General features: G+C 36.6%; 1 protein-coding gene across 1 annotated transcript in view; it reads right to left on the bottom strand.

The window, feature by feature from the left end:
- The window catches only part of LOC145667068 (ABC transporter G family member 20-like), a 130,029-nt gene that overhangs the window by 45,844 nt on the left and 56,618 nt on the right, over window positions 1-27,567 (bottom strand). Inside the window, exons 8-9 of the mRNA XM_081734767.1 lie at window positions 24,609-24,688; window positions 12,922-13,114 (exon numbers count right to left, since the gene is read on the bottom strand). Coding sequence (XP_081590893.1) covers window positions 12,922-13,114; window positions 24,609-24,688 — 273 coding nt within the window. The remainder of the gene's footprint in view (window positions 1-12,921; window positions 13,115-24,608; window positions 24,689-27,567) is intronic.

Genomic DNA, 27,567 nt, shown 5'->3' with positions numbered 1-27,567 from the left:
ATCGCCATAGAAGGAAATATGGAAGGAAAGCGAGGAACAGGAAGAAGAAAAAGGGTGACGTGCAGTTTATCACGGTGCTCATTATCGAGCAATTTCACACGTCCTGTTTATCGGATTAATCATTCTGCAGGTGTCGTGCACTTTCACACGGTCCACCTGTCAATCATATGATTCATCCTGAAAACGCTTCACTATAGGGGGAGGAAGGGTACAGAACAAATGTGAACTGAGTAAGAAGAGAAAAGGAGCAAACACAAGTTAAAATAAATGCTAACAGATGCAATTCATACTAGAGAAGAAGAGCTTAGAAAATGTTTCACAAAATGAATAATAAAGAAAAATAACCAGAAAGTAAAATTACTAAGAACAAGCCAAAGAACAAAAACATGATCAAACAAATGTTATAGTAAAGAAGAGGAGAAAAATAATAACATAATAAATGGGAAATTGAAAGAAATATGTGAAAAATAACAAAAAACTATCGTAAATTAAAATAGAGAAGAAAAATAGGAAATGAAAATAAATTAGAAAAAGAATAATCAAAAACAAAATAATTAGAAGCAGAAGATAGAATAATCACAAATTAAAACAAATAAAGAATAAAATTAGCTGTACATCAGAGAATTTAGTCAGGAAGCTTAAAAATCGAATAAAAAAATGCCCACTAGAGAGCATAGAGAAACGTTGTGATTTGTGAAACACACAACATTAAGCTCCATACTCCAAGGCGGTTCTAAGAAGCTTATCATCATATTTTCCGAGCATATAGCACAACGTTATGGCGGAACTTTCATACTTCTGTACATCATCAATCCATTTTGTACAATTTATAGCTCACTATTTCAGCTTTTGGAGAAAACTCAGGCTTCTCAAGCATTTTTTAAAGTCTCCGCCATTTCCTTGTTTCTCCAGGACTAACTGCAACCGTTCGTCAAGACGGATGTAAGTGGATTTTCTACACTTCTCTGGATTACAATCTAAGCTCTTTCTTTTAGTACACTCGCATCGGCTTTTAGTACACTCACAAGCTTCAAGATACGTGATCTACTTTGCGGTTTAACTCATTGTGCTAATCCTCCAGTGGGTTGTTCTGTGCCTTTTGACACTTGTAGTTTCATATTTCTGTCAGAATGTTTGAATTATCTATCCATTATTCAACGAAATAATCGTTAAATTCTTCGATTTTCTGGTCAGATGGACAGTCCTCCATGACTATGAGCCAACTTTCATCGATCCTGCTTGCTGGTATTAATTCTAATGCATTACACATACGAACATGATGGCGTACACCTTCATTGTGGAAGTATTCTTCAATCAGACCTATACTCTGAACCTTCCGCCAGATGCTCTGGTTGAAATGGTAATGCCAGCCGGAAGCCTGTGATTTAGGAAACACCGCAAGCAATGCATGGATTACAGGAAGCTCAAAATCGACTTTCAGCACTGGAGGTTTATTTCTGGCCAGACCACATTTTAAGAAATATAAACAGTTACTTGTATGTTTGCTCTGTTTTATCTGACAGCAGTGCATACAAGACTGGTATAACCAATGTCATATTATGTGTGCTTCCTATATTTGCATGTATGATGTGCAATAATTGGGAAAAAATACTTGCACCAACTGTTAAACAAGAAACAATTACTCGCTGTCCTTCAGGCGCAGAACGCACTAACCAAGAACAGGAAGGGAACAAAAATTTTACGTCCCACGGTTATTCCGGCTAGGCTAACATTAAAGGAGACGGTGATGATGACAAATGGATGAAATGGTGGAATAAAGAAAGTGGGAGGAAACGAAAAAACCCCGAGAAAACCCACGCACACAGTGTTTGTCTACCACAAAGTGGTATGGATCCAAGGACCGTATGCACCAGAGGCGAACGCTTATTTTAACAACGTGCTTATTTTATTATTTGCTCTTGAGAATGAATTTATTGTTGACATACGTTAATTTCCGAAAATACAGGTTTTGATCAACTTAGCCGCAGAATGACTTGAGAGTCGACCTGTAGAAACTATATCAATTTCCGAAAACATAAGCCTGCCATATGTCCCGTAGAAAACGGGACACTCCCGATTTTGGATCCGAGTGTCACGTGTCCCCTTAAATTTATAAATTTAGTCGGGGCAGGCAAATGTCTTGTATTTTAATCCCGTCCCATTTCTACTCTCAACATTACTTTATCGAAAAGTGAAAAGTGAAAAAAAAAAAGGTTTGACATTGGCTGGAACCCTGTTAGTAATGAATGAATAATAAACTGTGATGGGTAACAGCTTGGAGTAGTTATCTCTGTGATTTCATAGCGAGCAAGCTAATAGACTCGCAGCTCATAGGAGAATTGCATCCGTCGGCAGTCAAGGGAAGCTGAAATCTTTGATAAAGTGCTCGAGCTGAGCTATTGTTGATAATAGCCTACATTACAAGCGAAGTGTTCTAATTTTGTATCAACGAGAATGTCTAAATCGAAGTGCACATTTTTTTCGATTTGAAGGAGAAGTACCCTTTTTCTGAAAGCAACGAAGTTGAACTAGCAAGTTGACTGACAATTTGCCATTTTACGTTTTCCATTGCACATGGTGGAAATTTGGACACTCTTCAACATCAAAAAACAAGCAAACACAAGATGGTTTCGAGTGCTTTTACATATCTACAAGCACAGGGAAGATGAATGACTTTTTCTCCAGCAACACATTAGATAAGATAAGAGAAATTATAAATAATAGGCTAGGGATGCAGGATTGTGCTTCAGTTTAGGGCTTGGAAATTTGTAAATCTGATCGTGACAATCACACACGACGCAAGGAGAAAAATCAGCTAAGTTTCAACAGATTAAACTAACAAACGTAATTTTTGGCAAATACAGCCATGCAAATAAAATTGCCAAACACGCGAAGAATACTGAGGATAGATTGTTATCACTGATTTAAATAAAACGAGATTAGCTGCATATTGTTTTCCCGTAAAGCATTTTTATAAGACGCCATCTTGAGTTTTTAAGGCGGTTCTTTTCTAGTTGCATTGTAAATACTTTACTCCGTACAAATAATTGCGGCGAACCAAGAGAAAATTAGCTGCATCTTAGGGAACTTTCACTTATCATACTGTTGTTCATAACCAGAACGACATTTCATTGGATTGTGTTGGAAAGTTTGGGGGGGAGTAATGGAAGGTGTCCCGTATTCTCTTGAAAAAAAAAATGGCAGGCTATTCTACTTTTATTTTCATTTACCTAGGTACTTTAATTATCTATTAAAACTGCTAAAAATAGTTTAAGCACTTTCCGATTGCAAAAGAAAGCGATTAGAATAATTTTTAGATTACCCACAAAATCGACATGTAAAAAGGTTTTCATAGAAGCAAAACTTTTAACACTCCCCAGGTTATATATCTATAAATCTATTCTTTTTACTGTGAAAAACAAGCATCTTCTTATCTTTAACAAAAATGTTCATAGCCATAATACAAGACAAGGTAGTGACATATTTGTGATGCATCAAAAATATGCTAATATAAGCAAAACCGTGTACATGAATTGTGTCAGATTGTATAATAAGCTTCCTTTGTACTTGAAAAATATGACCAATGTTTCCATTCTTGGTAAGACGTTATAAAATCTACTCGCTGAAAAGTGCTATTACACCATTAAAGAATATTTAAATGACCCATTAACAGAAGAGTTGGTAACAGATACTTATTCGTGAGTGCATGCCTGGTGTGTTACAAACAGTTACCTAATTACGATGTAAATTGTCATGTTTTTATACTTAATATATCCTATTATGTGGTTTTGTATTTTAGAAAGATGTATGATGTATACCTCTGGTACTTGACAATATTGTATGTTTTTTTTCTTTCTTTTCTTTCTGACAACTGCAACGCTTACACGAGAATTTCTCATGCTTTGTAAGCTAATGAAGCAGACAAATAAATGAAATGAAATGAAATTATTTTCCTTATTAGTTTTATTTTATTTTTGTAATTATTTTCTTCATCTTTATTATAAATTGTGTTTGCATTTTTTCTTTTTCCTAGCTTATCAAGTATTAATAGCAATTGTTCGTATTTATTTTAACTTGTATTTGCTCTTTTTCTGCTCTTACGTAGGGGTGAAAGCAACGTGACGTACGTAACATGTTGACTTCCTTTTCTGACTTTCTTTGAGTGTAGCGGCCTTCATAATGAAGATATCGCTTTACTTCTTTTTTTATTGGACAGATAGGAAATGCAGCTTTAAGGTGGTATAAAATACATATCAATCAATTACCAAAAACAAATTACATAAATGTGCAAAACGTCGTGACGTACGCACAATGAAATGGACATTGAAGTCAGACATCGAAAAGAAAACGATAAATTCTGCTCTGCTGTTGCATGTGTATGCTCGAAGAAAATTGCGTGTATAAGTGACTACTGGTATGCTATTTCTGCATTGTAACCAGAGTTTTCTATGCATCGGTATCTTAGCAAAAAAATCATAACTAGCGTGACGTACGCACATATTTCGTGACGTACGTAACAGCGTGCACTTTGACTAGAAGAAACAATTGTGGAGTTGAGACTCAAAATTGAAAGTCTCGAAGAGAGATCGATTGAAAAGCCATAGAACAAATATAAGTTACTGATATTTGTTGATGATAACGCGCAGTCGTTTGGAAGTAGCAGACATCATAAAATTCAACATAGTGTGAAAAATATAAAAATGTACATTCAAATGTATAGTGTGCATTTTAATTAGTAATGTTCAAGTCCTTCAGGTACTCGTGGGCAAAAGTGTAGCGATCTCGTTTCTCACGGGGTTTTGGAAGAACTTTCTGGATGCGATTTCGTTCCACAGAATCAAAGTCATCTACACGTGGATGACAAAAGAATAAGTCTTTTCCCTGATCACTTTCACGCATGTATTTCACTCGGTGCATTCTATCACTTTCGACAGCAGTTACGTGTCCCACATGTTTTATGTCTCGGTCCGACTTCATATACCACTGCAACATAACTTCCGATTTTGATGTCAACATTTTGGGAGGGAAGCAACTTGTCTCTGACACTTTGCGAAATATTTTTCTCAGCTTCATCTCGATCTGAATATGTATCACTTCCACTGGTGCTGTAAATTGCAATGTGCAATTGGTACGAGTTTTTCAAGATCGGCACTTGTGTTTCATATATCATAGCAACAAACCTTTTAGCAGGAACAACGTATCTTGCGGACTTGATTGTTTTTAGTTGCTGTAAGTTCACGTCCATGAAGTGTATAACAAAGGGAAAGTCGCAGTTGGCTGTGACTTGATGCAACATAAAAAGGTATTCAATTTGCTGGGTATTTTTGGGAGCGACGGAATGGAAATCACTAGCGTTTTTCATTATTATTTTACCTTGAAGAACACGGAACCAAACTTCTCTTTTCATCTTTGCTCCAACTCCATCATGTGCCCATCTACCATGATAGCTTTCGTGAAAGTTCCACTCTATTGGTACAATTTCATTTAGTAGCTTTACATAGACAATGGATTTCCGATTCTTGGCTCGCTCTGTCTGTCCACAGGTGTATTTTTTAATGAGCAATTCCAGAAAAATCTTAAATTGTTGAAGGCGGCTACTCGGAAAGTACCATGGTTTTTCGTGTCAGATATTACTCCCTAATTTCGCTCTCCATTACTGAAGTATGCTACTGTGATGTAAATAGTGACAGTAGGATCGGCTGCGTTTGACCAGTGGGCTACCATAACTTTGTATTGCTGCTTAATTGCGTAATTTTCTGCGAAGTCTGTCTTCAAAACCACTTCATCTATATTTTCATTTCTTCTTTGAAGGTGCTCAGCTCCTGGTTTTGTCTTCTTAAGTTGTATATGTGACACCGATACACTAGTAACTGGTTCTCTATTTCTGTCACATATTGAAAGTCAAAATGAACAATTTCTTGGGTGCCTCTCATCCACTGATAAACTTCAACTCATTCCTCACGATCTTCCGGTTCACACAACAGACCTTGGATGTATGTTTTACGTTCGTACATGTCATGCACTTATTCTTCATACATATCTCACTCTCTGTATCGCATACATTTCCCTCAAAAAGCACGTTCTTTGTCATTGGTAGCTGGTTCTATTTCACTTTGGCGCCAATCATTTTTTGAATGTTCTCACAGTATGGACAAGCAAGACAAGTGATCCTACTTAGATACAGTAATGCATTCTTTGGGGCGAAGGTTTAGGAAACTAGTTTAACTCATAGGTATATTTTTGCAAATTCGGTAACGAAGAGCTTATGTGTCTCGCTGATGTAAAACATCATGAGTCTCTTTTGCATCTTTCATTTTTCCCATCATTGTTGTATATGAAAACGGTATCCTTTTCCCAGGGAGCATTCGGAATATACTGTCACTCTTGTAGAAATTAATTACGGTTGCTTTTGTGTTGCTTCTTAGTACGATGCTTTTATTGTTGTGTTTTCCTATGTGCCATGCCAAACTGCTCCACTATATTTTAACCACTCTCAGTTTTCTTCTAGGGCTATGATAACGATGCAGCATTCTGATAGCCCATACTAGATCCAGATAGGACAGATTCTTCTCGGTTCCTTTCGCTGCGGACTTCTGCATCCGTATTTTTGTCTGTCGACGCACTTTTTGCCTTCGATGCTGACATTGTGTTTCGGTACTGCTGCATTCTATGCTTTTCTTTCTCACGATTTGCTGCTTTTACTTCTTCACTTAACTTCTCTAGCGTTTTCCGTTGTGGACTTCTGGGGCTAACTGGTTCCATATTTATATATGGAAGTTGCAGAAAAGAATGGTGCACTTTCAACACACACCATAACTGAAATCAACGATAAGACAATCCTGTCTCTAATGAACACGCAGCAGTCGATGCAGTGCTGCCATTTGTACTAACAATACTACTCGATTCAGGAACAATTAATATATATTGTTTCAACTGCTAAAGAAGGCTAGTATCAGGCATGACTAGACATTATTTGCCGTGACGTACGTAACAAATACCGTTATGTTACGTACGTCACGCATTCAGTTCGTTGGTCACGTACTTTATTGGCTAACTAGATGTGACAAACGTTTGCGGTAAATTCCTACTGTTGGAAGGTATGATCTATTTGAATAATTTAACGAATGAAAGTTGTCCACGCGCTTTTCATTGTACAGGATAAATTTAACCCCCTTTTCCGTGACGTACGTAACATAACACCACGGGTCTTCTCGATTTCACTGCTACTACCGATACCTAAACACATAGAGCTGAAAATTTCTGTTTTGGCCTGGAAGGTAACGTTCCATAGACGACATTTCTATGAAGAATGGTGAAGGTATTGCAAAGATGCTCAGTGGAACAATAGCTAAACTATGCACTTCCCTGTCATTTCACAACAGCACATTAATACACTTTCTGTTACAAAGAAGCTGATTACTTTACAATAAACAACAATTTCATAACAAATTCTGCAAACCATGTAACTACACTTCATTCTCTTTCTATTAATGTATAGCATGTTATGGTGGAAGCATTATGATTTTTGCCCTTCAACGTCCTGAATTGTTTGCTTTTACCCGTAGTTCATATTTGCTCTGCATCCTCCCTCACTTTGTAATGAAAGCAGTTTCAGAATAAATCACGTGATTGACAGGTGGACCGTGTGAAAATGCACGACACCTGCAGAGCGATTAATCCCATAAACAGAACCGTGTGAAATTGCTCCTTAATAAGCACCGTGAGGAATTGCACCGTGTGAAAATGCACGACACCTGCAGAGCGATTAATCCCATAAACAGGACCGTGTGAAATTGCTCGTTAATGAGCACCGTGAGGAAATGCACCGTGTGAAAATGCACGACACCTGCAGAGCGATTAATCCCATAAACAGGACCGTGTGAAATTGCTCGTTAATGAGCACCGTGAGGAATTGCACCGTGTGAAAATGCGCGACACCTGCAGAGCGATTAATCCCATAAACAGGACCGTGTGAAATTGCTCGTTAATGAGCACCGTGAGGAATTGCACCGTGTGAAAATGCACGGAATCAGAAGAACACGTAAGTGATCGATGATTTGAAAAATAGAAGAAAATATTGGGAGTTAAAAGTGGAAGATGAAAATCGAGAGACATGGAAGAAACATTTCTAGGTCCAAACTGAAAATTAAGAAGAAAAGAAATAAGAAAAAGGAAGAAAAAACCTCACTAGTCCCAGGACCTGCCAAAAGGCAAAATAATAATAATAATAATAATAATAATAATAATAATAATAATAATAATAATAATAATAATAATAATAATAATAATAATAATATCTTGATCATGGATAATTGATATCAGTAATTGAGGTTCTCTTACGTAAAGAAAATCTGGCATTAGATACATAAGCACGAAATTGACTCTTTCTATTAAAACAGGGAAAATGAGAACTTGCTTTATTGCATCATTGGGTCATAACTGAAATAAAGAGAGTGAAACATTTTAAATTGTATGAAGCCTGTGTAAACAGAAACATCTTAGATTTTTTTTTTCATTGATACCGCTAAGTTGAGTTTGTATGTATTGTTGATACCAATGTTTCAAAATGTATTCGCGACTTTAGTGTTTCTATGGTATAAAAGTATTAAATAAAAAAGACTAAGTTCAATAAAATATGAAAATATTTGTGAAGTTGAAGCTCTTTATTAGTATTGGTTATCAAAAGCAATCAGAATTAGTTGCCAAAATATACCAGAAATATAATAATTAAATTAGGATTCCCAGAGCAATAATAGGTGAGTATACTTAATATTACTGAAATGAGTATACGAGGTGTGTTGAAAAACTATCGAACCTTTGGTTGGTAAAAAATCATTTATTGATTTGCAAGTTCGAAACAATAATCTAATTCAAAGTAGTCTTCTTGACAGTGGCGGATCCAGGGACAATCGCCCCCCGGAAGAGGAAACTTTCTAACTTTATATATAAATAAAAGCCATCCCAGAGATTGGAGCTCTTAAAAGTAGCTCTAAGTAGCAGTATTACAACCCACCGTTCACCTCCCCAGAAGTTCGTCCTGGATCCACCCCTGCTCCTTGGTAATGCAGACACTTCTCCCAGCTCTCCCACCATTGTTGGAAACACTTCTGGAACGCAGTTTTTTCGAATGGTGTGCAACCAAGAAGCATGACGTGTTCTCTTAATTCAAATCGGGTTGTATCCATAAACCCACGCTTCATCACCTGTGATCATGGTTCAGAAAGTTGGGGTTACAGTTTGCATTGCCCAGCATCTTCTGTGTGATGTCCAGACGCGACTGCTTCTGCTCCATTATTAGCAGCTTTGGTACAAATTTCACAGGGACTTTCTTCATGCTTAAATTCTTGTTCAAAATTGAATATACCGATCCTATGTCGTTCGCAATTTTTCGGGCTCTGACACGACGGATCTGCAAGACTACAGTCCGCACTTGCTCAATGAGATTATCATTCCGGCTTGTTATTGGCCTACCTGAACTTGGTTCACTGTCCCACTGATGTGTGGCCATCTTTGAAGCGGTTGTACCACTCATTTATGCGTGAGGCGTTCATGGCATCGTCCCCGAGAGCCTGTTGAATCTTGCGAATGGTTTCTGCTTGGATATCGTCATGCTTCTGGCAAAATTTGATGCAATATCGTTGTTCAAGTTTTTCTGTCAAAAACTGAAACTCGACGACCATTCACTACATTTCTTCTCTTGTTGGCTGACTGCCAGCAACTGACGTTTTCTGCGGGCGGGAAAAAGTCACGATTGAGCGTAAGTATACCTTCTACATCTACACTGAAGAAAGTCTCTCGCACTTTATTAGTTTAGGTGGGAACAAATAAGGTTCGATACTTTTTGTATACACCTAGTATGTTTACCTCCTCTTTCAGTTCGCTGACAGAGACGGAAGCATATTAACAACATAAACATGTGTAGACTCTAATATAAACACACACACACACAAATATATATATATATATATATATATATATATATATATATATATATATATATATATATATATATATATTTTTTTTTTTTTCACGTATTTCATTTGGGTCTAGAACAACGTTTCCCAACCGGTGTGCCGCGGCACACTGGTGTGACGTGAAAGGGCTACTGGTGTGCCGCGAGGAATCGAACAAAATTATTAATTTTATAGCGATGAAATTGCAAAACGTATTGAAAATTGTATATTTGTGTTGCACATTACTATGAACCTCTACTATGAATCTACAATTTTAAGTTTCATACTGTGGTACTGTTCTGCATATTTCTAATGTTGGAAAAAGTAATTGCTATCATTGTTATGACCAATATTGCTTCTTTATTGTTGCAGACTATTTCGTAACTTGAAAATTTAAAATATCATTCAATCCTTTCGACAAATTACCTATATTTGTGTTTTAAAAGTAAAAGAGATTTGTTTGTTTGTTGGCTATTTAGTGATCTTCCTTCTTAGTAAAAGGTAGGATACATTTTTAAAAAAGAAAGCGTATTTTTAAAAACCTGAGTCCAATATTTCATTGCAATTGTTTTCTATTTTTAAATTAGAATGAAAAATAAGCATAATGATTTACCACGGGGAAAAACCTGTGATATAGCTTTCTTCTCTGTGAGATCAATAATCACAGAAAAAATACAACTGTGTTTCATATTTACAAATAATAATATCAATAAGTGTGCCGCGAGAATCCAAGTAACACCCGTAGTGTGCCGCAAGTTAAAAAAGGTTGGGAAACACTGGTCTAGAATTTCTAACTGAAGTCCGATTTTCATGCGGTTTGTGGCAAATGATCAAGAAACGATGAGAGATTTAAGGAACTATGTTAACTGGTTTAAATTGATCCGGGATAATATCGATTACGTCTCAAGGAAAACAGCAAATTTTTACCAGTGTACCTTACAATCGGAATGAGGTACGGTGCAGTGTGGAGATTTGAGTTTTCTTCGTTAGATGGCAACCTCACCAAGGTCAATAAGAAACAGCAAACTGGGCCGGCTGTATTGGGAATTGTGCTGTACAGTTCTGTACTTCTGTGTGAGTATAATCATCGCATAGTGAGAATAATGTACTCTTTGGAACAACACGAGTTTATCGTTAAAATTGTGGAGAACGGAATCTGTTGTTGCTATGCAAAGGGCACTCAGAAACACATTTGCCCCACGTTCTTCCCCAGACAGGAACACAATGTGGTTGCTAGTGAGTAAATTTTAAGAAACAGGATCGCTTCTGACAAGGAGACTTACGGAAGTGCCACTCACCGATCTGAATGAAACTTTGCACACTTGTAGAACATCGAAAAATAATCGACACGTATTTTTTGTTTCGGCAACGGAGAAGATTTAACGGTAGAAACTACCCTTTGAACGTTAGGGGTGGTCTCCATGCATAGACAGAAAACAATCATTTAATATAGAAGAAAACATAATGTCAGGGGATTTTAGGTCAGCTGATTCAGAATCGGACATCAAAATTACAAAATTCAAAATGGCGGATCCAATATAGTGATTTAGAATTAACAAACTGTCTTCTGGATTGAAATTCTCTGCAGTTAACCAAGAACAATTATAGTTGGCAAGAGTTACTACGAGAAGTTGCAGACCGATTCTATTGATTTGAAACATTTTTATTTTAACGGAACGCTTGATTAAAGTAAGTCTCTGCACATCTCCTTATTCGGGATGCATATGAATAGTGAGTACCCTCGCCTCTCACTATGTCAGAACTTCATATATTCTCAATTGTTATAATTATGAATTTAATGAGAAAACGCTTCATAGTAATGATATTTCGTAAAAGAAGTGTGTGATGCATAAACATTGTTTACACCAAGCTCACCTTATTGCGGTAATAACTGTGACAAATCGCAAAATACAGCACATTTTTTTTAAATAACTGTTTCTGTATCACGCATATCTAATAAGATTTGCAAATCTGGGAGAAGAAAACTGATTATGAATCAGTGATTTGGATCTTAATTACATTATTACGGAGATGTAAATTTATGTTATAGAGGATAATATCAGTAAAATGTCTCAAAAAGTTTTTCCAAGGTATGTTTCCTTCTATGTTAAAGGATTGTTTTCGGTCTATGCTTAGAGACATCACCCCTAACGTTCAAAGGGTGGTTTCCACCCTTAAATCTTCACCATTGCTGAAACAAAAAAAAAAAAAAAATGTTTCGATTTTTTTTTTTAATATTCTACAAGTGCGCAAAATTTCATTCAAATCGGTGAGTGACACTTCCGTAAGTCTCCTTGTGAGTGAGACAGGGAAACATTGGACCCGCAGGCGGCTATTGTGGAAGATATTAGTTATCGACTCATTAGGTCACCCAAGAAATCTCTTCGTCGTTTGTGGCAAGAAACCGGCTATAGCTATTTAACATGTGATTTATGGGCGTTACTATTAACACTTAATTTGTATTCTCACTAGCACATAATTTGTTTTCTGCAATTTAGCGTCAAAAATCCAAAACCTCATTCTAATTGTAAGGTACACTGGCGATAATTTGCTGTTTTTCTTGACGCCTGATCGATATTATCCCGGATGAATTTTAACAAGTAAACATAGTCCCGTAAATCTTTCATCCTTCCTTGATCATTTGCCACAAACCACATGAAAATCGGACTTCAGTTAGAAATTCTAGACCCAAATGAAATCCGTGAGTTTTAAATTTCTCTCTCTCTCTCTCTCTCTCTCTCTCTCTCTATATATATATATATATATATATATATATATATATATATATATATAGTCTTGGATCTAAAAGAGCCAATGTCACTTTTTTGGCAAAAATAAGATGTTCGTCAATTTTAAAACCTATAAGTGGATATTTTCTTGTGCAAGAAAGGCAAATGTTGGTATGAATGGTACATATTCCAAACTATTTCGTGTTGACTTATATATTAAAACACAATATTTTACGTACTGTATCTTTATGCCTTCTTCTAATCTTGTCGACTAAGGAACAACTATAGTGTTCATTTCCACTTTTCTTACACATTTCTTCTGTTGCGTCTTCATTAACTATCAGAAGATTAACATATTTTGGGTCCTGTCCATATGCAACACAAGCGAGTATAGCTTGCATGGCAGGAATTAAGAGTAATGTCATACAGAAACTGAAATATAAAATAATCACGTGAAAGAAAATAACAACCATTGTCATTTGAATTATTCTTGTATTACTTGCCACTTATTGTTTCTAAAGCAAATTATTTTATTATACTTGTGGACATGTATCATGTTATTTCTTCCATATGTTATTTACAAGGAGGTGATTAGAAACTAATGCTACAAAGCCTGCAGTGAAACATGTATGTATTATTTCATACAACCAATACAGTCAACAGATAATACATACACTAGGTTATTTTTCGACATAGTCTCCATGTCGGTTGAAGCACTTCTCTCTTCGTGGGATGAATTTGAAGATTTATTCCTGGTAACAATTTTATCTTTGCATGTTCTGCCACGTTATCACGAAATATTTCAGCTGTTCGTCAGAAGCAAAGGGACGGCCTCCTAGCGCGGGTACACGTGAAAGTCGCTTGGAGCAAGGTCTGGGCAGTAAGGAGAGTGATCAATGAGTCCCAGAGAAACTGCTTTAATAGCGTGATGGTCTTCTAAGCTGTATGCGGGCGCGCATTTTCTCTCCCAGCCGCAAAATTTCGACAAAATTCTGCGAAATGCTAACGAGACATTCCATTTGACATTGCTGAGTCACTCATAAATGTTTGCTTTCATCTTTTAGTAGTTGCCAATTTTATCAGCCAAGAAGTCGAGCCGCGGTCAGTTATTTAATGTCTGTGTTATTGTAAGGTGGTATATGTCTTTATCGCATAGTTTCGAAAACTACCATTGCAACGGAGGTTATTGTAACGAGTGGATTATAAATTCGGAGTTGTTGAATCTACAGCATTGGTACACTATGTGATCAAAAGTATCCGGACACCCCCCAAAACATGTGTTTTTCATATTAGGTGCATTATGCTGCCACCTACTGCCAGGCACTCATTATCAGCGACCTCAGTAGTCATTAGACATCGTGAGAAAGCAGAATGGGGCGCTTCGCGGAACTCACGGACTTCGAACGTTGTCAGATGATTGGGTGTCACTTGTGTCAGAAGTCTGTACGCGAGATTCCCACACTCCTAAACATCCCTAGGTCCGTTGTGTCTGATGTGATAGTGAAGTGGAAACGTGAAGAGGCACGTACAGCAGAAAAGCGTACAGGCCGACCTCGCCTATTGACTGACAGAGATCCTCGATAGTTGAACAGGATCGTCAAGTGTAACAGGCAGACATCTATCCAGACTATCACACAGGAATTCCAAACTACATCAGGATCCATTCCAAGGCGTTAGGTGAGAAAACTTGTGTTTCATGGTCGAGCGGCTGCTCATAAACCACACATCACGTAGGTAAATGCCAAACGACGCCTCGCTTGGTGTAAGGAGCGTAAACATTGGACGATTGAATAGTGGAAAATCGTTGTGTGGAGTGACGAATTACGGTACACAATGTGGTGATCCGATGGCAGGGTGTGGGTATGGCGAATGCCCGGTGAACGTCATCTGTTAGCGTGTGTAGTTCCAAAAGTAAAATTCGGAGGTGGTGGTGTGTGGTGTGGTCGTGTTTTTCTTGGAGGGTGTTTGCACCCCTTGTTGTTTTGCGTAGCACTCTCACAGCGCAGGTCTACATTAATGTTTTAAGCACCTTCTTGCTTCCCACTGTTGAAGAGTAATTCGGGGATGGCGATTTCATCTTTCAACACGATCGAGTACCTGTTCATACTGCATGGCCTGTGGCACAGTGTTTACACGAAAATAACATCCCTGTAATGGACTGGCCTGGACAGAGTCCTAACTTGAATCCTATAGAACATCTTTGAAATGTTTCGGAACGCCGACTTCGTGCCAAGCCTCACCGACCTACATCGATACCTCTCCTCAGTTCAGCACTCCGTGAAGAATGGGTTGCCATTCTCCAAGAAACCTTTCAGCACCTGATTGAAAGTATGCCTGCGAGAGTGGAAGCTCTCATTAAGGCTAAGGGTGGGCCAACACCATATTGAATTCCAGCAGTACCAATGGATGGCTCCACGAACTTGTAAGTCATATTCAGCCAGATGTCCGGATAGTTTTCATCACATAGTGTAAGTGAAAAATTATTCAATTTTCTGAACATAGGTGTTTTTTTTTTTAAATATAAAACTGTGGCTGTTTTTGAATCCGGCTTCACGCTTGTCGTTGCGTATTCATATACTATAATTGATATTATAGTAAGAACTGGATATACACACAACTTTGGGATAAAATTACGTAAATCGAAAAGATAATAGTCTGCTTTTATTGTGGGGTAACAGTGAGCAGTTGGGGGTAATGGTGGTGGTGGTGGGAGATTCAGAATTTGGAGCCAATGCAATATGTCATACACTGCGGCCAACTAGTAGCCAGTTTGACCCTGTGCAATGATACATATCAAACAAATTTTCACTGGCATCTATAGTTACATTTTCGGAATTAAACTATTTACATACTCTTCTGTGGTTCAATCACAATCCATTCTACCGAATACCTCAATTTCAAAGTAGCATTTACTATTATGTTTGCTCAAACCGCCCAAATATAATGAAACATTAAAATTATGATTGCTTTCCTTTACTATTCTCAATGTTCAAACTGGACATAATGCAAATCAATAAAGAACACAGCAGACTAACTTGTCATTGCAACATTTTGGCTGTATTACATGTCTCACTTGTCCATGTACAAGTTAACAAAGACGTTATACTCATTTTCAATTACTTCTGATGATGTTAACTAAATACAAGAAAAAACTACAAGAAACTGGTATAATTATGCAAGAGCATGAATTTGAGACACAATGATTACACAGCCACGCATACACACACACACACACACAAAAGAAAAAGTTCTGTGCACCTCACCCGAGGGTATGAATTTGATCTATTTTATTACATACACATAATACAAATTTCGAAGCCCTAGAAAGATCGATCGGGCAATTTTTTGTTATGGGCAAAAAAACTTGAGCAATTTTGGATAGGAAGGATCACAGCTATACAGAAAAACCAAAGTTCTGTTCAGTGGACCACAGAGTATGGAATCAATGTATTTTGTTACACAGAATCCGAATTTCGAAGCCCCAAAACGATCGACTGTAACAATTTTTTGTTATGGTCGAAATACTTGAGCGATTTTAGATAGGAAGAATACACGTAATACAGCCATAACAAAAAAAAAAAAAATCTGTGCAGCGAACTCCAGGTGTGGATTTGATGTATTTTGTTACACAGATTCTAAATTTCGAAGCCCCAAAACGATCGACTGTAACAATTTTTTGTTATGGTCGAAATACTTGAGCGATTTTAGATAGGAAGAATACACGTAATACAGCCATAACAAAAAAAAAAAAAAAAAAAAATCTGTTCAGCGAACTCCAGGTGTGGATTTGATGTATTTTGTTACACAGATTCTAAATTTCGAAACCCCAGAACGATCGACCGTGACAATTTTTTGCTATGGGCGAAATACTTGAGCGATTTTAGATAGCAAGAACACGTAACACAGCCATAAAAAAATCTCTGCAGCGAACTCTAGGGTGTGCATTTGATGTATTTCGTTAAACAGTATCCAAATTTCCAAACCCTAGAAAGATCGATCTGGCAATTTTTTGTTATGGGCAAAAAAAACTTGAGCAATTTTGGATAGGAAGGATCACAGCTATACAGAAAAACAAAAGTTCTGTTCAGTGGACCACAGAGTATGGAATCAATGTATTTTGTTACACAGAATCCAAATTTCGAAACCTCAGGATGATTGACCATACCAATTTTTTATGGGCGAAAAACGACCAACTTAGGATAGGGAAGATACATGTAATACAGCCATACAAAAAAAAAGTTATGTTCAGTACATCCAAGGGTATATATTCGATGTATTTTGTTACACAGAATCCAAATTAAACCCTAGGGCGATTGACCGTGTTAATTTTGTTATATGGACGACAAACGTGTGCCCTCCCTATCCAAAATCGCTCAAATGTTTCATCCTTAACAGAAAATTGACAGGGTTAATCGTCCTGGAGTTTCAACATTTGGATTCTGAGTAACAAAATACATAACATTTTTTTTTGGGTGTGTTTCTGTGTTATCATTGATCGGGGAGCTGTGTAGCACCAAATTGTGCATCTAAAGTGGTAGTAAATCTGAAAAAAATGTCTGGACAAGTCTGAATATGGTAACTAACACTAACGTGTCTCTAACAGGTATGACTTCAGAAGCAGATCTTTTGTTTATGATCACTTGAAACAAACGAACAGTAAAATTTCAAAAGTACGTAAGGTGTACTCGAATGTAAAGTACGTTGATTTAGAACTTACTGAAAGAGAGAATTTTAATAGACTTAGACAGTAAATAATAATGGGAAACGTAACAATGTGTAACATTTTATCATCATCTGTAATGACTACGAATGTCATACCTCTGCCATAAAGTAGTGTTTAAATCGTTAGAAATTCCTCTTACCGACCGCCAAGGTAGAGGCCAAAAGGTGTCAACAGGTGTGTTGACAAACAATTAAATTTTAAGGTAAGAAAATAAGGAAGAAAAACTATATTTTAAACAATAAAGCAGAGTCTCGAAAATTCGGCCTAATGTAGATCGAAGAGTGGCCAAGTTTCTGAAATGCCGGGTTATCGGGAATGGGGTTAAAAGAGAAAAAGTACGAGTGTTTCCTCAGAAAATACAGTACTGTACTTGGTGTGTATTGGTTGCTGGAGAATACAACAGAGAATAAACGGTCTAAATAGGCTACCCTTAATTAATCGACTAACCCTGGCAAAGGTTGATTGCAGGTAGACTGAACGGCTGAACGCGCGTGGTGAAGGAGTGCGAGTCTGACGCGAGAAAAATGAATCCGGGAAGGGAGGACAAACGCACGCGGGCAATGACCTTGAACAAAGTCTCCGCGCGTGTTTTTTCCACCTTGCCAGGGTGTGGCCAAGTTATCCAGACTGCCAGGTTATCGAGTACCGAGTTTTAGGAACTCTACTGTATTATTAACTTAGCATGACCATCTAGTAAAGATGGCAGCACGCTTTTAATATGTACAGTGAAACCTGTCAACTTGGCCACCTCTATAAGTTGGCCACCTGCTTATCTTGGCCTAGTTCGTCTTGAACCTGCATTTTCCCATAAGACATTTTCGTTACTTACTACTCTATAAGTTGGCCAACTGTCTATCTTTGAAGTTGGCCACACTGAAGCAATGTTTACCCTATGATGATAATGATAAATTTACCTGTGTATCTTGGCTACGCAAAATACAGTTTTGTTATTTTTCTTAACTCTTTCGAATTCCCATATGAGAAGCAGATGTTTTGTATTTGTGACTGGACACAAAGAAGCATAGATTCGCACGATTTGTTCTTGGAGGTCAATGGCCAGAACACTACTCTCATAAAGGGGTGGTGAAGGAAGGTGTGAATAAGAAAAAGCACGTACAGGAATTCAGGAAATGGTTGTACGTATTTGTTTACCCTGTCTGTTTTGGTAAAATCATATGTATCAACTTCTCTCATCAGTGGGAAGCTTTAGTAATTCCGGAAAATTCTCAAGGTTAAAACTAACCATCTCAATTGTCAACTATTGGCACCTGTCGGCTTGTCAAAAGATAGCGGAGTTTTTGATATATGAATTCCCTGAATATTTTCTCAAAACATCGTTTGCTCCGAGGGAAACACTTCTAGCTCATTAACAAGAGGTAGTTAACTACAATATTAGAATGTACATATCTGCCAAAAAGAATAAAACAAATACGTCCAGAATGAACCACCATTCAGTAACAACTAAAAAGAAGTCATACAAATTGCATAAGAATTTCTCAATTTATAACTTAGCTTTTCTTGTTTTCAATCTGAATAACTCGGTGTGTTATAATATCAAATTCAAACAACTGCGTACATACTTTTCTATTTCATGGTTCTTTGTGTTATTGTGTTTTCAATCCGAATAATCTAATGTACCAGACTAGTTCTCAGGAAGAGAAAGGTATGCACATATATTAAACATACTATAGTAATATTTTCTAGTACTGTATATTTTTATGATTACTCTATATACATTATTTATAAGTAGCTGTCGTGCCACTGCTTATTAAAATTTTACAATCAAGTAATACTAAAAATCCTATTCTAAAAATATACAAATCACACTTATTTTCTGTAAGTTGGCCACCTGTCTAAGTTGGCCACTTTTCGATGGAACCGATGGTGGCCAACATAGACAGGTTTCACTGTACTAATGCTCTAAAATTATGTTTTCCAAACATACAAGAGCTAAGGAATAAATCATACATTGCCTCAGATTTTGCCTTGGAAAATGATTTAAATAGTTGTTGTATGAGTAAACATTGGAATACAGAAATTGTATTCCAATGCCATATTGTAGGCGGATTTATATTGACAAATATTTATAGCAGAAACAAATATATAAGCGGGGTGTTGCTGCTGAAAGTCACATAAGATGCCGTCAACCAGATATACCTTTTCTTAATGTTAAACGTGAATTTGCATCAACTGTTATATTTGGAATTTGAATTAACTCTTAATACTTAAATACTTCCATAGACGAAATCAGAAGAAGCAATTGAAATAGTAATAGGGTCTATTAATATATATTAATATATTAGTCAATATAGTCCCTTTAGTAAGGATTTCATTATTAATTATGTTAGGACTGATGACGTCATAGAAGTAGTTAAGGAATGGACAGGTTTAAGCATTACGTAATTCCGCAAATACGTGTTGTTAATTTTGTTTCCAGTGAGTTCCAAAGACGTGACCTAGAATGAACCTTATAATGATCATATTAATATTTTGCATTGACTTGTAAATATTATAATGAAAGAAAGAATTGCAATTTTTATTTAAGTTTGTGTTTAAGATTGAACTTTAAAGAGCAAATAAATAAAACAAAAATTTTAGGTTTGATTCAAAAATTTATCAAAAGACTGCAATCTTGACCAGTAATTAGTTTTTGAATCAGGGACCACAATATTTTTGAATGACCCCTAAATCGAGTTTACATATTTTCCACGGAATAAGCACATCATACTGAGTTAACTGATAGTTTGGGCTTGGCTACATTGTATGTAGTTTTCCAGATATAAGGCCTGCAAGAAAATTTTTGATTTGAATATATTGGCTCTTTTGATCCAAAAATAAGTAAGTGACAGAAACATTTGCATGAAAATAAAAGTGAAACATACATCGAAATATACTTTCTTTACCTAGCAGACGTATTGTTCGGAACCTAAACTGTGAGTTCTAGATCTTAGCACTTAGGCTGAGAGTGGAAGTGATAAAATCACAGGACTTACCCACTGCAAATAATCTCGAGAGTAAAGTTGTATTCGACATTCCTAAAAATCCCATAAAAATATCATCACTCATATTGCGAAACCCCTTACTATGCGTTTTAATGTTTTTTCCCCCTCAAAATGCTTTTCCTAGTATACTTAAAATAGCTAAAGTTACTCCCAAATACAAAAAGGGAGATTGTTCGTGTCCGTCTATGGTGGCTGCGACGACTCATGAAGCGTGGGCTTTACACGAATCATAGAACTGCTTTCTCTCACGTGTCATGAATCGGAAGAATTCGGTACGATTCGTGGAGCTGCCTTCCGAACGCATGCCTGAGAAAAAGCGAAACAATAGGAATGCGCCAACAACGTTGTCAAACTTAGAAGACATGGCAAACAAGCGAAAGAAACTGCACTTTAAAGAAACTATAAAACGAACACTAATAATTATTCGAATTAAACGGTAGCAATAATAATAGCAAAACTATAAAATAATAGCAAAAATAAAAAGAATAACAACAAAACGAAACTTAGTGGCAGTCCGACAACACTAAACCCTCAGGAGATGTTCTCACATAATTCAGTAGAACATACTTTTGGAGACTCAATTTGAATTTGGCAAGGGAAGCTTACTATTAATGCAATAGAGTTGCTAACAATGTTTGAAAATAAGTATTTTGATCTAGCGACATTCTGCGATTTTATTATACCGTTTGATTGTGTAGATTTTGTAGTCTTATATGATAAATAAGCTTATTATGGTTTCCCTAGCAGTAGTTTGAAATTTATAAAATCCTATTTAGATGACCGTAAGCAGTGTTGACAATATACATTCAAACATCCTGGAATTAAATAATGGGGTACCGCAGGGTTCTGTTTAGGGTCCTTTACTTTTTTAATAATGATAAATGACCTTTAATATTAATAATTCCTTTTTCAAAGATAAGGAAAAATATAATAATGCTGAAGTTACGTCTCTTCGTGTGTATTTATACTCAGCCACTACGTAATTTGGACATGTAAAATATATGTATACAAAACTTTCCCCTAGTGCCCTACGTATTAAGAAACGTAAATAATACAGTTCCTCATGAATATACCTGAGAAATTCATATTTTTCGTTTTTTTCACAGTATAATCGGGTATGGGATTTTACTTTGCAGTGTACAAGTTAAGTATATGATGTCCTAATTTTGTAGAAAAAAGTTGTCAGAATCATTGTACAAAAACTTGATAAAGAACACTGTAATCCGCTACTTATTAGACGTATTAAAATAACGATGGTAGCGAATTTATCTATTTATCAAGTGCTACTTTAACTCAAGCAAGACCTCATGAATATGACATTTAGCACTTAGACAGGAGATGCAAGGTGTCTACTGGAATACCAGAAAGTAAATTCATGACTTTTTCATGACTTTTCATGACCTTTTTGTTCAAATTTTCATGACCATGGCGATAAAAATTTACCATTAGTAATAATAAACCCCTACCATCAGTGGTGCATCGGTTAAGATGAAGATCACATTATGTTCTTATTTGTCTAATGTACATAATGTCGAGTACCCATGATAGTTTGCCATTGCCTTAAATGGGATGATGATGATGTACTAAGGACGGGACCTACAGCTTATCGTGGGATCCGAACCACTTCTGTCACCAACGGAAATCGAACGCGAGACCCCTTGATTACAAGGCAACGAGCTTAACCACTCATCCACAGGGGGCATTTTCTTTCAATACTGGGATGTAATTTATTCAAGTAGGGTTTAATTTACTGTCTCGAGAAAATGCACACTATTAATTCTTAATCAATCGTTATGCCATTTGAATTTCTTAAATATTTACTCTTATCATTGTAATAGTAAAATATGGAATTAAAAAAAAAGAAAAAAACAGGCAGTGTTTTTGACATTGTTTATTTTGAACTTATCACATAATTAAAGATCATAGTGAGTTTAGTAAAAAAACATTTCATAAAGCTTTATATGTAAAAAATTGTATTAGTTTACATAGAGTCTGGATACTTTCATATACTTTTAAGCTCTTTCCAAAGTATTCATAATTTTAGGGGTCGCTGAGATAAATAGTGACATTTTAATCCAATTCAACTTCAAGATCATACTCCACTCTCTAGGAGTGAGGTTGGGAGGGGGGCGAGATTTTAAAAGTAATCAAAAACGACCAATATTAGTGTTAAATTCATAGTTTTCGATGTCTCTGAGTTTAACGATATCAGTTTTCATGATGTTCAAGTTCATCGTCACCCCTTGGGGTAGGGGTAGGAGAGGATGACCTTTTCAGATAAGATAGCTAATTAGTAACTACTGTAATTAGAGCGAATTAAAAACATTAACATATTTTCTCGTGCTTGCACGGAACTATGCGGGTTGCTAGTCTTAAATATCACTATTGTGAATCTTAAAGAAAGAATCTAAAATTCTGCCGCCTTGTGCTCGAGCACAGAATAGCACTTACCTAAATACGGGCGTGCTCTTACCAGTGAATCACTCTATACTGTATTTGAAGTTATAATTCTGAGTATAATTATCCATCTAGCAGAAATGTGTCTGAAATTAAGCACTCAGAGAACTGCCCAAAGACAAAACAAATTATAAAAGAAATTCGTTTAAAAAAAAATAGATCATCAAATTTAAAATCTGCAAACTCAAACGAATAATATTATTTGCATAAGTCTAAAGGCCCAAAAATAGACAATTTACATTTCTTAGAAGTAAAGAAATAGCAGATCAGAAAGTTGGACAGTAAAAAGTTGTTACTATATTACAGAGACTAGAAGATGAAATGGGGAGCAGTTAGGAAGACAGTAAAGTATCAGTTTGCCAGCACTAACTGGTGGGGGAAATTCTCACAATTACTGACCTGATACAACTGTTTCAGTACATGCAGTATGAGGTATAAAAGTATGAAGTATAAAAATATACTCTGAGATTTCAGATTTTCATGACCAGTTGGGTAAATAAAGGACTTTTTCATGGCTTTCATGACCACTAAGCAAAATATATGACTTTTTCATGACTTTCATGACTTTCATGACCAGTAGACACCCTTGATGCATATGTACAACGTTAGATGGTGTAAGAAAATTGATGTACCTTTCAGTAGATTATCCAAAGTCAAAAACATTTATTTAATTGTAGGATCGAAGTTGTTTAATCAGCTAACAACGTGCATGGACGGGCTGCCGATTAAAGGCCTATAAAATAAAATTGTATGACAGGTTCATAGCAAATCTATTTTACTTGATAAAATGAGCTCATTGAATGTAAGGGAACTATGTCGTAACCTGCAATGTGTTATCGTATTTCAATTATTATTGTGATATTTACTATATTTATCTGATTATAGTTTTTAGTCATTACTTTTACATATTATGATTGATTTTTACTTCAACTGTATGTATATATGCGCTAATTAACATTTTTGGAGGCTGGTTTTAACAAGTTTACCTAATACAGTTAGACAGGAGGAGCAATCAGAAGACCAGATCTTAAATGCTGTTTTCCCTATTACATTCTTATGAAGTAGTCTCCGCGATGCCAGCTTCCTTAACGCGGCAACACACTACGAGATCTGTACAACGTTGCAGCACTTCCAGTTATTGTATGCTGTTTCTTTACATAAGCGCGGGGAATTTAAAGATTGGGCTGCAACATGGCTCTACGATTACCGTACAGAATATGTTGGAATAAACATTTTTTAAAAAGTAATCATCTACACACTTAAACCCTTTCTCGTTAAAAGTTCGAAATATTTTAAACATTAGTGTTCCATAATTTCGAATTGTGTTTTGTACATTTATCTACCTACCACGGTAAAGGAGATTAGAGCATCATACATTTATTTTAATGACGCAAAGAGTGTCGAGTGATAAAAATTGACATATTGTTTACAGGAAATTATTTCACGAGATCTCGTTTCCCATATATAACCCTATAAACATTGATTGACCAAAAAGGCACTATAAAATTCGCACTTTTTCATTAATTTCTATTTTTTTCTCACTACATACTATAAAGAAAAATTTGTATGTCTTAAGTATTGAAAAGACAACATTCCAGCAATTCTAACGAGGTACTACATAAAAGTTTTGACTGAGCGTCGGAGCAGCATCGCGAAGTCAGGGCCCTCTCTTTATAAAATGGACAGAAGCTATTAAGTTCATAATCCTTTCACCAAAAATATAAATGATAAATTGAAAGCTTACCCCATATTGCGCAAAATTCCTGTGGCTGTTTTACCTATCAAAGCACGTAGATGTGGAAAGCTGCAACCACAAAGACGTCTCTTGAAATTTAAAAAAAATCAATTAATTAATGATGCAACTGAATACTGACACATTTGTACAGTTAATTAAAGGATAGAAAAAAGTAAATTATATTTGATATTTTGAAATAAATAATATGACGTAAGCAGTGACGAGACCAGCTTTAATTTCTTAGGGGGGGGGCAAAGGAGGGACAGAGACATTTTTGGGGAGTGACTATTTTTACATACCAAAAATCGTAGTTTTACAGGGTTTGTCCAGGGAAGTAGTAGAACCAGGCCCGGCGCTAGAAGTTTTGCCGCCCTGAGCGGTACTTTCACATGCCGCCCTTTTATTATTTTCTTTCTCACATTTTGCCGCTCCTGTATTCTTTTCTTTTTCAGATTTTGCCGCCCTGGGCGGTGGCACGGTTTAACCCCCTTTTGCGCCGGCCCTGAGTAGAACTTATTTTTCCCGCCAAACATGGTGAAGGAGGGGCAATGTTACTGCTGTGGTTGAGTAGTGGGATGTCTTAGCTACCAGCGCGCCAATCACCAGTCGCCTCCAAGCCTTCAAGGAGTGAAGATGGAATTTAAGGCGAACCTCTTTTAAGGTACTTTGTCTTTTCCGCAATGAATCGTTTGTTACAGCAGCGTTATGTGGTGAAGTTTTGCGTCAATTTGGATAAAACTGTGAATGGGACCTATGACATGATCAAGTCTGCTTATCAAGAGTCGAGCAAGTCGAAAATGAAATTGATGTTGATCAGCTTTCTTGACTGGAAAGTACCGGTAGTGGTTCGCAGAGAGTTTGTACCACCTGCTCAGACTGTGAATGCTGCATTCTGCGTAGAAGTACTTGAAAGACTCAGGAAACAAATCGGGGCCGTTCAGCAATCGCTGGAATCATGGAAACTTCATCACGACAATGCGCCGAGCAACACCACCTTCCTGATCAAACATGGTCTCACACAGCTTCCTCAACCACCCTATAGTCCAGATGTCGCTCCTGTAGACTTCTTCCTCTTCCCTCGACTAAAAAGGCTCATGAAAAGACGGCTCGGTCCAAGTCATTCAAGAGGCCGTAAACGAGGGAGCTAAGGACCACTGCAGTTTCTGCGTTCCAGGGAGCCTTCAGTGATTGGTAGAGTTGCTGGAGGGGTATATTTTGAAAACTATTAAGTCGATGTGTCAAAATTGTGATTTTTAAATCACTCCAAGGGTGCCCATCAGGGGGGGCACTCGCCTCCCCTAAGAGGAAATTGTACTTGGAAATATTGAAAACCCAATAGAATTTTTACATTAGTTACAGCAAAATTAGAAACTATATTTGAAACGTCGCTTATACTCCCCCCCCCCCCCTTGGAAACTACAACATGGGCGTTCTTGAACCAGTCCTACCACTTTTCGGACAAACCCTCTCTTATGTTTGAGTTTTTTAACTGTACAACGTTATTACGTTGTTGTTTTCATATTATGTAATTATAAATTAAACTTATTTCAAGTAAAATACTGCAACTAACAAACAAGGTAACGTCAAACATGAAATATTTTTCAATGCAACTTTGATAGCCTAAACATAAATTGAACGATTTTTGTGTATGCTACAAGTAACACATTCGTCTATACAGACACGTAGCCAAGGTGTGGTCCGGACCCTCCTCCTCCCCCCCCCCTTCGTGACCAGAAAGAAAGAAATTAAGGAAGGATGAAACAAAAAGAAACGAGAAAAATAATAACTAGCGTTAAAAATTAATATACATATATATATATAGGAAGCTTTTGGTTAGTCTTTCCTATGACAAGATTTGTATGACTTGTAATACGTAGTGGCGAATGAGCGGGATATTCTGGGAAAGTCAGGAAATTTAAAAATTTCTAAAAAAGTTACGGAATTCTCAGAATTTCTGCTACTAGTCAGGGAAATTTCAAGCTTTCGAAAGTATAGTGCCGTTCCGTAACAGTGTGGACATTTTTTATCATAATTTTTCGCCAGTATACACAGTGGTGCTCCCCCCCCTTATGTCCATGACTCACCCCCCAATTGTCTATCCGTAGGTGTTCTTCCATGAAAAGGATCTTTTCAATTAATTTTTACACCCCCTCAAACATATTTATATAGATTTTCCCCCCCAAATATTTCAATGACGCAGTTTGCGTCATAGCCCCCCTCTGTGGGCACCCCTGGTATACAACATGTTATTTCAGAAACAGTTTTCTACTGCTCTTTTAACCTGTCATTTGCAACAGACACTAGTTCACGGAATAATGAAAGCAAACAAGTTATGTGGAAAAGTTTTTTTAACATTTGATTCAATAGAGAAAGGAACGCGGTTATTGTGAAAATATTTTACAAGATATTATTGAATATGTACTTTTTATAATATTGGATATGTACTTTTATAATAGTTAAGGTCACAATGAAAGGAAAACTGTTATATTTGAATTAACAAACGAACAACGTAAGTATTGTAAAATATTTTTGAATACTTTTTTTTAATGTTTTATTCGAGATTTCTTCATAGTTTATTAAAATACTTACTAGCATATCCTTATTTTATTGTCCTAACAAACCAGTATATGTTGCTAGTAAAGTAGTTTAGATTGATCGAGCACCTCGGTCTTCAGTATTTCATGTCACGGACCCCCCCCCCTTTACGAAATCCTGTCTACGTGCCTGGTCTATATCATACTTAAGAGTACGTTTGTTTTATCTTAACACGATTCCCGTCCAGTAGCGTCATTTCAGATTTTTCTTGGGGGGGGGCAAACCCCTTGATATAAGTAAAATTTCGCGTTTTTCACTGACTTACTACTATTCTATTGATAAAATCTATATAAATCTTAAACTCAGGGGGGCAAATGCCCCTCCATGTCCCCCCTAAATGACGCCCTTGTTTCCACCTAAAGGATGGATCTAT

The sequence above is a fragment of the Thermobia domestica genome, chromosome 12, assembly GCF_964235325.1.
Source record: "Thermobia domestica chromosome 12, izTheDome1.hap1.1, whole genome shotgun sequence".
Taxonomy (NCBI): domain Eukaryota; kingdom Metazoa; phylum Arthropoda; class Insecta; order Zygentoma; family Lepismatidae; genus Thermobia; species Thermobia domestica.
Note: the sequence above shows the minus strand (reverse complement) of the source record. Positions and strands in the feature narration are given on the sequence as shown.